The sequence below is a fragment of the Neophocaena asiaeorientalis genome, unplaced genomic scaffold (genome assembly GCF_003031525.2).
Source record: "Neophocaena asiaeorientalis asiaeorientalis breed wild unplaced genomic scaffold, Neophocaena_asiaeorientalis_V1.1 scaffold336, whole genome shotgun sequence".
Taxonomy (NCBI): domain Eukaryota; kingdom Metazoa; phylum Chordata; class Mammalia; order Artiodactyla; family Phocoenidae; genus Neophocaena; species Neophocaena asiaeorientalis.
The window spans coordinates 4,302,209-4,313,426 of record NW_020174788.1 but is presented as its reverse complement, the minus strand read 5'-3'; the positions used below and the strand labels follow the sequence as shown (position 1 = coordinate 4,313,426).

The window sequence follows — 11,218 nt, the reverse complement described above, 5'->3', positions numbered from 1 at the left end:
GTACACAGGAAGTGCTCAGTAAATGGTGGCTACTTATTGATATGACTAACTAAAGCTCCATATTTAATATTCCTGCTACATGATCTGTTAGACCTGCACTGCCCAAATATGGTAGCCACCAGCCATGTGTGCTGGCTTTTGCATGTTTAAAATATGGTCCAAACTGAGATGTGCTTTAAGATGTATAAAACACACCCCAATTTCACTCAGTATGAAAAAAAATGTAAAATACCTCAATAATAATTTTTATATTGACTACATGTTGAGACTAAATTTTAGGCATATTGAGTAAAATAAATATATAAAAAATTAATAATAAGTTTAATATTAAATATATATTAAACTTAATATGTGATATATTAAATTTAATAATAAATTCACCTGTTTCCCTTTATTTTAATGTGCTACTAGAAAAATTGTAAGTACACACATGGCTCCCATTGGTGGCTTGCATTAAGAGAAATATACTACTATATTCGTATATTGAGCACTGTGCTACTTAGTGCTGCCTTGGACAGTTTCAGAAACTCAGCTGCCTCAGCCTGCCTGCCCCTGGGTTTGTCTTAGTGATGTGGGATAAAAGAGCTTTGAACCAGGGATCCGCTCACTGGCTCTGTGCCCATGGGCAGGTCACTGCAACCTCTGTGCTGATCTTTCCAAAGCAAACAAACAAGCAAACCAAAATAAATCCTCAGTGCCTCACAAGGCTATTGCAAGGATTAAATAAAATAATAAAAATAGCTCTGCCGTGGACACCATGTTGCCTTATCTCATTCGACCCTCACAGGCCCCAGGAAGTTGGGGCAATGATCTCAGCCATTTTGTAAATGAGGAAACTGAGGCTCAGAATTGTTCAGTAACTTGTGCAGGGTCTCCTGGCCACTGACAGGTTCTATGCCCTGCACTGGAAGGAGAGAGGTTAAGTAGACAAAAGGGAAAGAAGAGTACAACTCCCCATGTGACCTTGGGCAAGTCCCTCCCCTCTGTGGGCTGCAGTTTCCCCTTCTGTAAAATGAGGGAAATGTTTGGATGGTAGGTAAGGATTTTTGAGGTCCCAGTGTGATGGGACGCTTTGAACAATTCAGGGAACATAGACTTCTGGAACTCCTCAAAAGTCCGATGCCTTCCACTGTCCATTCTGTGGGGATAAATGTGCATTTCTGTTTGTTTTAATAACATTTGTAGGAGCTTTTATATAGTGTCTATGTCTGCTTACATTAGACGCTGTGTAATATTGTTAAGAGTCTTCCACATTTTCCCATATAAACCTTCTTTTTTTAAAAAATATAAATTTATTTATTTTTTTATGTCTGCATTGGGTCTTCATTGCTGTGCATGGGCTTTCTCTAGTTGCAGTGAGCGGGGGCTACTCTTTGTTGCGGTGCGTGGACTTCTCATTGCAGTGGCTTCTCTTGTTGTGGAGCATGGGCTCTAGGCACGTGGGCTCAGTAATTGTGGCACGCAGGCTCAGTAGTTGTGGCTCATGGGCTCTAGAGCACAGGCTCAGTAGTTGTGGCACACGGGTTTAGTTGCCCCGCAGCATGTGGGATCTTCCCAGACCAGGGATTGAACCCATGTCCCCTGCATTTCCAGGAGGATTCCCAACCACTGAGCCACCAGGGAAGTCCCATATAAATCTTGTTTTTTATGGGTTTGGGAGAGCTCAGCTGTAAAAACTCTCTTGGCTGAAAAAAAATTTTTTTTCAAACAAATTAGATTTAAATCAGGAGGCTGGTTTCAGATACTTTAGAGCCTGCATATTTTTTCTTAGCAGTCACTTTTCATTTAAAAATGAGACTGGCTGATTGCTTAGCTTCGTTTCTTTTCTGAAGATTTAGTAAGACCACAAGCTTCACTGCTGGTTGCCTGAAGAGAAGGATACAGAGCCGTTTCCAATAGAGCCCTGGGCCTGGAGTCTGCTGACTGCCAGCTAATGACAACTCAGTCTTTGACTGCTGTGTGACCCTGAGCTGGTCATTTCCCTCTCTGAGTCTTCTTCCATCCATGCGGAGCATAATTCCTGCCCTTCTCCCTTCTAGTTTATAAGGAGAAAAATGTGCTCAAAGAAGTGAAAGTACCAAGGAAAGGTGAATGCACTATACAAACATCACAGGCTGGTGCAAAGAATAAAGTGCTGAGTTTTTCACCAGCAGAAAGTATATTCCTAGGATCAGTTTTACAGTTAGGAAAGAACCTAGAGGTCAAGAAGCCCACCCCTTCCTCATTTTATAGATGGGATCCACTCTGATCCAGGACAGAGGAAGAGGGTTCCAGGGGAAGGCTGGAGTTAGCATCCCAGATCCCTTCACAAACCCCCTTCTTTCTTTCTCTACTTACTTTGGGGACCAAAGATCAGACTAAGAGAGGCTGTATTTGTAAACACACACACACACACACACACACACACACACACACACACACAACTCGGAGGTGCTCCAAGATGTGGGGAAAAGCCAAGTCTCTGGAGGCAGCCAGACCTGCCCTTTCATCCAAGCCCAGCCTGCCTTTTACCTCCTATGTATGACCTTGAACAAAGTTCTTCACCTCTCTGAGCCTCAGCTGCCTGAGTATTAACCTCGCACAATCCTTGTGAGGCTTGAATGAAATAATACATGCTAAGGGCTTAAATAAATCTCCTTAATAAAATATAACTGTTGTTATTATTTCATGTATTACAGGTTTTAAATGTGAGAAAAAGACTACATTTACTGTGTGGAAGGAATAATAAACCCTTCAAGACAAATATTTACTATGGTATATTAATTGATAGTAATTATTAGGATTATTTCTTATTTATTACTTATACCCACAGTGCCGAGCACAAGGTGGGCACTCAATTAATGCATGTTGAATAAACAGCGTACTGAAACTACGCTGGCCACAGGAGAAATTAGAAGGAAATTTCAGCTTAAGTTTTTATTGCAAAAGTAATACTTATTCATTGTAGTATAGATAGATAGATAGATATGGCTAAGTAGGAGGAAAAGTCAAAATTATCCTTATTCCCACAACTCAGAGGTAGAGGTGTAAATGTTTTGATGTATATTCTTCCACTTTTTCTCCACGAATGATATTTATGTATTTATTTTTACATAAAGCAGGTCACTGCCTGCTTTAGTAAGCTGAGAGGGTTTTGTTTTCCCTCTCTTGTATCAGGAACACTCTCCATATCAATTACCACATTTTTTCTAGGGGCTGAGTAGTAACCCACTGATGGATTTATTCAAACAGTTCTGTAATTATAACACATTGGAGGTCCCTTTATACTTTTTACTCTTTAGTAGACTAGTCCTTTAGTTAAAGCTTCGTAACATCAGTTAGTATTTCCTTACGACAAATTCCGGGAATTTGCTTTGAAGTTAGTGATCATTCCATTACCCCACCTCCCAGATTAAAAAAAAATGTTATGTCCTTAATTCAAATGAATAATGATACCATCTGCCACAGCCAGGTGGAGGTGGGTTTCGGACAAACCGCGTTGAAACCTGGGAGAGAATAAGAAAGTAAAAGGCAGGCTCTAAAACTATTCCATGGAGGGAGAGCTAATGACGGATGAAAGGAGTTAGAGCCCGGTGCCGGGAGAAGATCTGGACCCCGAATCTGGAGCCCTTGGTGAAAACTGGTTTGTGAAACCGGGAGCAACTCTGTTCTGTGCTGGGGGCTCGGCTTTTGCAGTCGGGGAGTGAGGGCTGGAAATGTGGCACGGGCGTTCTAGGCGGTGAAGTAAGTCTTGGGGAAACTGGGAAGAGATCCTGGTGACCCCCTCAATGGGCACTGGCCCCCTGTCTCAGCTTCTGGGTGCTAGGTCTGAGATCGGGAGCAGACATGGCTGGGACCGAATGTTAGATTCCTCCGCCGTCTTCTCCAAGAGGGTTTGCGCCCGGCCGTATGGGGTTTTCAGAGGAGGCCTGTTTATATGCCAAACTTGGCTCTGGCTGCCACGGGCGGTACCCCTCGGTACCCCTCTCTCCTCTCACTGGCCGGGGCTACAAGAAAGCAAGACCCGGGTGCGCATTCTTCCCGTGCCTGGGATACTTCGTGGTGCTAAAAATAGTCGCGGGCGGCGTGCTCTGTGTTTAGCCAGAGAATGGTCTGTAAACTAAACTGGAGTCCTGGGTTCAAATCTAGGAAAGGTCCCCTCCGGGCTGGGGCACCTCAGTCGGCTTGCTCCCTGGGTCTCTTTCTCCGGATTTCTTAGGAGCTTCCCAGCTCTTGGAAAGAAAATGAAAAAAGGAAAAGTCGATTTTTCTTTTCTGCTCCTCCTGGAGAGGCCTTGGGGCCTCGGGCCGGGTACTGAGGCCGGGGGAGGGGTGTGCCAGGACTGCTCGTTACCGTGAGGTGTTGCCCTAGTTAAATCGCGGGCCTGTTTGATCTGGCGGCGGGTGGCGAGAGGGAATAAAGGAAAAAGTAGGGGGTCAGAGTAGAGAGAAGGTCATACCTCCGCCGCCGTTTCCTCGCGCCCATAAAACACCTTTTATTAACTCCTTCGCGTCCGGAAAGGCCCGCGTGGCCGCTCAGCACTGCCACGGTGTTTACAGCCCAAACTAATGGGGCCCCATATTCACCCCGATGCCGGGACGAGGCGCCTGGGGCACGCCTGGCCCCGGAGCTGCGCAGGGTCTCCTTTCTCGGCCCCAAGCCCGGGCCTCCAGCTCCGGATGTGGAGCGAGAAAGCGCCGAGAGACCCGCGCGCGTCCTAACGCCTCGCTCGCAGCGCGCTCCGGGGGCCGTGCAGGCACCGCAGACCATGAGCTCCCTCGGACGATCGTGCGAGCTGTTAGGAGATATAAAAGCGCTTAGCCTAGAGCCTCGCACACGGTTGCGCACAACCACACTGGTTGTCCGTACGCTGTTATTCAGGGACACAGAAACGCCTGCATTTGCCCGCCCCAGTTCAGCCCAGCACGCACCCGCACCTTGACAAATGCACCCGCTTTTATTCACCCCTACAACTAGCCGTGGGTGCACACGTGGAGGCTCGGAAACTGCTCTCCGCACATTTCTTAAGTGCCCGAATTAGCCTGCACATACCGCCCCCCCATCCCTTTGCACAAAATCCATATACTCTCACAGATACTTGAGTGCTTTGTTGCTAGAGAGAAACCTAAACGTCTCACTTTGACCGTGAGCACTCCCGCTTCTTTCACTCATGTATAAAATCATAGCTGCTGCGCCTTGCCGAGTCCTTACCGCGTGCTGGGACTGTGCTCCGCAGCCCCTCGTTGGCCCCCGCTCAGCCACGGGGCCCCGTGTGAGTTCCTGCACCATGACACGTGCAACTGCAGTTTCAGAATTTCACATACGCGAAAGTATTCCCGAGGGCATTCCCCTGTTCCGAGCTACCCTGCCCTCGCGTTGTCCCTCGTTTGTGTGACAAGACCCCCTTCCCAATAACCCCAAACCGCGGCCTGCAGACACCGATGTGCCTACTAACCCACAGACAGGCCCAAATTCTGACCCACAAAAGTCCTCGCTCATCCCCTCTGGATCTAATTCGTTTCCAGTCTTCTGTTCTGTGGGTTCATTAAATCTATCCTGTCCCCACACACCCCCCCCCCATTATCTTCTAAGGAGAACTCAACTCTTTGTTCCAGGACTCCTTTATCTGCCCCCTTCCCTTGATTTGATTTGCAGTTTGGCTTGGCATTTATCAAAAGAGAAGTAGAACAGGAGGTGCTCTAACTAGCAGAAACGATGGAGCGGGGTGGGGATACTCGCCAAGATACCACACAGGCTTCTGCTGATTTCAGAAAATGTTTTATTAGTCAAGAGCATAGATACTGCTTTGCAAAGGGAGGGGGCGGTGAGTGGTCATATAGATTTGAGGTAGAAAAAGGGTGAGGACGGGGGATAAACGAACACCTGAGCGCAGCAGGCATGGTAGGTAGTTTAATACATAAAAACTTTTCAACAAAGGGAAAAGTTTTTATTTACAAAGGAAGGAAGAACGAAAAGGAAGAAAAAGAAAGAAAGAGAAAGGAAGAAAAGCAAGAAGAAAGAACAAAACGCAAGAAGGAAGGAAAGAGAGGTAAAGAAAGAGCCATTTCCCTTGGAACTAAGTAGGAAGTGCAGCGACAAAAATAAAATAAAATAAAAACACCATTGTTTGAGGGAGGACAACAACAAAGGCAGCCCTCCATCTTCCTGGTTTGGTTCTCTTTCCCTGGCAGAAAACTATTGATTCCTCTTATTGCATTTTAATTAGGGAGGAGAGCTTGAGGAGGGTTTTGACACGAAGCCGACAGGGGGGCGAGAAAGACAGGCAGACAGTGTAGTGAGGAAGGCGTTAGGGGTTCTAAACTCGCCCCAGAAGGGTTGGAAGGGTACGTCTTAGCGCGCTTGGGTCCCGCAGTCCTTCCTTTTCGAATCGTGCAGCCACGAGCCTCCCTCTCGGTTGCAGGGGTGGGGGTTTTATATATATATTTCTCTTTCTCTTCACGTATTAAAAACAATTTCAAATGACATTGCACGTGCGATCCAAATGTGTAGATGCAGCCAAGCGACCTGCCAGCGCCCCAGCGGAGGCCAGGCGGGATGCTCCCCATAAGCCCCTGGCACCCAGAGCCTGGCACTCGCCTCCGCCTTCCTCTGCTCCCGGGGCTCCGGGGTCGAGCAGCCGTGGCAGGGTCCTCGGCGCAGGCCTCGGCTCACTGGTTTAACTCCAGCGCCCAAACTTGCTGCGGCCAACCTGTGCGCCCTTTAATCCTCTTCTCGCCTGGGCCCAGGGCAGGAGGAAAGCCTTCGTGCTGCTGCTGCCAGAGGACACACACAAGAAAAGAGGCGAGAGAGACAGGTTTAAATGTTTCTGCTCCGCTCGCCCAGGCGTGGGGTAAAAGTGGGGGTGGGGTAAAAGGTGTTGGGAGCAGTAACTGGGAGCCTTTAAATAAGTGAGGAATTTCTGTTTGTGAAATAGGCAAACAGGCTCATAAATTTGCCTTTATGCGCCGAGTTCCCGGGGCGGGGTTGGGGGGGCCGGGATGGGCTGGGCAGCTTCTGGGGGTTTGGTAGTGAGAATTTTCTGCAGCTGGTGGAACGAATGCTCTTAGGTTTGGCTTTATGGCGCCGAAGGGAGACTGCAGGGGTTGGAATGGGAGGGGTGCGAATCAACAGCTTCCTCGCTCGCGGACATGCTCCCCGCACACATCCCACTTTCCGACCTAGTTTATAGCGCCTGGGCTTGGATACAGGGTTGGGTCTCTGCAGCCGGCTCTGGGCACTCAGAAGGCTACACGAATGAGCAGGGGAGTCGACCTGGCTTAGCATCCCCCTTCCCTGCTACTTGAAGGAGGCGGCAAAGTGCAGGGAGTGGGGAGACGCCCAATAACTACTTCCAACGAGGGCGTCGCCCGGGCCTGCATGTCCTCCAGCCCAGGGCGGCGGTTTACAGACTCGATGACCACGGTCTTTCCCAGTCTCCTCAGGTGACTTCCCTAGTTTACCACAGCCCCTGCAGGTCAGATAAAACCCAGGAGGCTCTCTAGTCTCCAACGCGCGGTGTTCCTGAGCGCACCCATCTAGAGAAACTAGTTCAGTTCCTCAGCTTGGAAATCACTGCTTCAGAGGTCCCAGAGCCCAGCGCCAGCGAAACTCAGCTCCAGAAGTGTCGCCTCACTGGAGAGGATCGAAAAAAGCCGAGTAGGGATTGCGATCTCCAAAGCCAAAAGAAGTGAGTGACTTGCTTGTCGGCGTTTATACACAAAACCATCAAGGTGGCCCTAGGAACCAGCCGTGGGGAGTGGAGCGGTGAAATATCCTCCAGATGTTTATTCCTCCAGGGAATAAACTGACTTGTTTTACCCAAGTAAACAACTCCTCAGGTAGGTGGCCTTCACATCCTGTCCCGTTCTGGGCCTCAGTTTCCCTATCTGTACAATGATGAAAGTAGACCAGCCTCTCTGGCAAAGGCCCTTTGAAAACAGCAGCAGAGCCCATATGCATCAATTCACATTCAGGCAAATTAAAGTAACGAACTCCTACAGCATTCTTAACCTGGCTTCCAGGAGATCCCAGGGATGAATCAGGACCCCTTGAAACTGGAAGTGAAATATATGGTGTGTGCATTTTCTCGGGGTCTGAAGCTTCCAGTGGATTCTTAGAAGGGATCCTATGAGCCTGTCCGAAAAGTGTAAGATTCTGTCTTCATTCACAGCCTTACAAACACTATCCACATTACAGATGAATTCAGATATGAATCTGCCTCCCTCCATGCACACAATCCCACATTTAAACCATGTCAGAACTCCCCGCAGTCTCTCAAAATTGCATGAACGGCAACGCAGACTCCTTCCCCTGCATACTCGGCCTACCGATGCTCACCGCGCCCGCGCCCTTGGCTAGAGTGTACGGGACCCGGACTTACCAGCTCTCTTTTCCGCTTGCTCTCACGACCGCCATCCGCCTTCTTGAGTTCGGCCTTGAAGGCCTCGGGGTCGCCGGCCTGTGCGTCCTTGGCCAGCACGTCCATCAGGTAGGCGATGTAGCTGGTGGCCAGGCGCAGAGTCTTGATCTTGGAGAGCTTGGTGTCAGCCGGGACATTGGGGATGCACTCGCGCAGCTCGGCGAACGCGCTGTTAATGCTCTCTGTGCGTCTCCGCTCCTTCTTGGGTCCTGAGCCTTTCCGCCGGCCCAGGCGGCCGCCGAGCGCCTCCAGCCGCCCGGGGCTCTGGCCGGCCCTGGCGTCTGGACCGTAGGAGGCGGCGGCTGCAGCGGCTGCGGGCGGTGGCCCGCCTGCGGGGAAGTCCGGGGCAGCGTCAGCGGGGCTCAGCAGCCAGCTCTGGAAGTAGGGCCGCTCCTGGTGACAGCGCGAGGCAGGGCCGAAGAGGAAGGGCTCGTGGAGCATGGGGTGCGCGGGGTGAGGGTGGTGATGATGGTGATGGTGGTGATGGTGTGCGTAGCTGCCCACGAGGTTCATGTTGGAGCGGCCCCTGGCCTGCGCCGCCAGACCGATTAGCGCCGCCCCATGCGCCCCAGAGACAGCCGGGGCCACCCGTGGGCTCTGGGGCGGCGCTCTGGTGGGCACTGGCTTTGAGAGATTCTGGGGCAAGGCTGAAGATCACACCCGCAGCCCGTCTTCTGGCCGGCTTCTGTTGCAGGCGAGGACGAGGATGCCGAGAGACCTGTTTAACCCTTCTGCGGCCTCCCCTTCAGGGTCTGGCTTATATAAGCCTGGGGCTTTGATGTCAACCTCTCCCTGGAGCCAATGGCAGGGGGGCGGGGAGGAGGAAAGGGGGATGGCCGTCCCTGGTTTTAAGCTCAGCTAGCGCTACTCGACTCAGGCCGCCTGCGGGGACAGGGAGGCGGCCCCGCCTCCGCCCCTCCCCCCCCCCAGTTCCCGACTTGTTGGGGAGATGGGGGCTAGTACTTGAGACACAGGCCTGTCAACGCCCAGGACGGCGTCTGTCACCCCCTCCCCGTGGGCCCAAGAAAAGGAATCTAGAATCATGGAGAGAAAAGGCCTTCACCTAGATTTTACAGATAACGAAACTGAGGTGCAAAAAAAGAGAAAGGTTCTTGTTCCTAGACCTTCCAGAATCCAAAATAGAAATTCCAGAGGTTCCCAGTCCTGAGCGGCATCTGCTCTACTTGGTCTCAGAGCCAGAAAAGGAGAGACCGCTGTTGGAGGCAAGATAGGCCCCCAATGTTGTTCCCTAAGCACCCCCAGTCCTTAGTCACCGGCCCATTCTGCGGGACTGCAGCAGGTCCTGCACCCGGTAGAGCACCCGCCAACTCTGGCCAAGTCTTGTCCTCTACGGCGCAGGCGGCCACCCACTGGGGAAGAAGCAGGGGACAGGAGGTGGAATGAGAGGGGTGGCGAGTAGGGGGATGAGGGCTCCAAGCCCACAGGCATTTACTGGTTTATTCCGGGCTCCAGAGCTTGAGGTCCACTCTTCTCGCCTCCTGGGCGCCTGATCCCGTCCAAAGGCCAGCCAGGCTGATGCAGGGGCAGCCTCCTTCCCGCGGGGCTTGAACGGAGAGCCCGGAGCTCGGCTACGTTGGGCCACCCCATGCAGGTTATCACAGCTTGAGAATGTTCGATTCTCGGCGCCAAAGGTCACACTGCGAGAAGTCAGCGTTTGGCGGTAAACACACACCGAGGAGACCACGACCTCCACACTCTCCGAGAGGCTCACGCAGCCGGAGAAACCTGGCATCTCACACCCACTGGCGTAGAGACGCCGCGGTCCTGGCCGCGCAGACGTCCGCTATTCCCACTCCCGGCTAGGGGCCTTACGCTTGTTGGATTCTGTCCGCGGGGGCCTTTCTCTGGGCTGGCATTGGGACCTGGGAATCCCAGGGTGGCAGCGCTTGCGGTTGGAGCTCTCTGTCTTACCTCCCGATGGGTATCTTCCCAGCTGATGTCCTCATACCTGGGTCCCTCCATCCTCACCAGCCTTTCCCAGCCAAGCCCCTTCCCTACGTGGCCTGTCAACGTCCAGGACAGCGTCTGCCACCCCTCCCCGTGGGCCCAAGAAAAGGAATCTAGAATCATGGAGCAAAAAGGCCTTCACCTAGATTTTACAGATAGGGAAGCTGAGGGAGTGTGCCCTTCTCTCAAAAGCAATGTGGAGGCGAGGGTGAAAGGAGAAGAGAAATACATGACTGCTCTTTTTATTTTTTTAAATTTATTTTTATTTTTGGCTGTGTTGGGTTTTCGTTGTTGCACGAGGGCTTTCTCTACTTGCGGCCAGCGGGGGCTACTCTTTGTTGCGGTGCCCGGGCTCCTCATTGCGGTGGCTTCTCTTGTTGTGGCACGCAGGCTCAGCTGCTGTGGCTCATGGGCTCTAGAGCGCAGGCTCAGTAGTCGTGGTGCACGGGCGTAGTTGCTCTGCGGCATGTGGGATCTTCCTAGACCAGGGCTCAAACCCGTGTCCCCTGCATTGGCGGGGGGTTTCTTAACCACTGCGCCACGAGGGAAGCCCCCATGACTGCTCTTTTTAGAGGGCAAATTCATTCCTTTACCCATTTCTTCAACAAGTATTTACTGACCCCCGCTGTGCACACTTAGCAGCCCAAAGGCAGGGGGAGAAAGGTCAACTCATTTTACAGATGGAAACAGTGAGGCCTAGAGAAGATGAACAGTTTTCCTTGGGGGTCGGGTAGCCAGTGGGTATGCGGTTTTCCCCTCCCGTACAGGGAATAAATAGATGGCGGCGGGCGGAGGGGCGACGGCACTGCGAGGGAGAAGCCAACAAATGCTTAGTCCAGAGCCGTTTCCCCA

At 51.5% G+C, this 11,218-nt stretch overlaps 1 protein-coding gene across 1 annotated transcript; it reads right to left on the bottom strand.

Moving 5' to 3' along the window:
- Window positions 1-5,741: 5,741 nt before the first annotated feature.
- On the bottom strand, window positions 5,742-9,131 carry HAND1 (heart and neural crest derivatives expressed 1). Its single transcript, XM_024760129.1, has 2 exons — window positions 8,360-9,131; window positions 5,742-6,752 (listed from the first exon to the last, which is right to left on the bottom strand). The coding sequence occupies exons 1-2, from the start codon at window positions 8,909-8,911 to the stop codon at window positions 6,648-6,650; spliced, it is 657 nt and encodes a 218-aa protein (XP_024615897.1). The 5' UTR covers window positions 8,912-9,131; the 3' UTR covers window positions 5,742-6,647.
- Window positions 9,132-11,218: the final 2,087 nt, after the last annotated feature.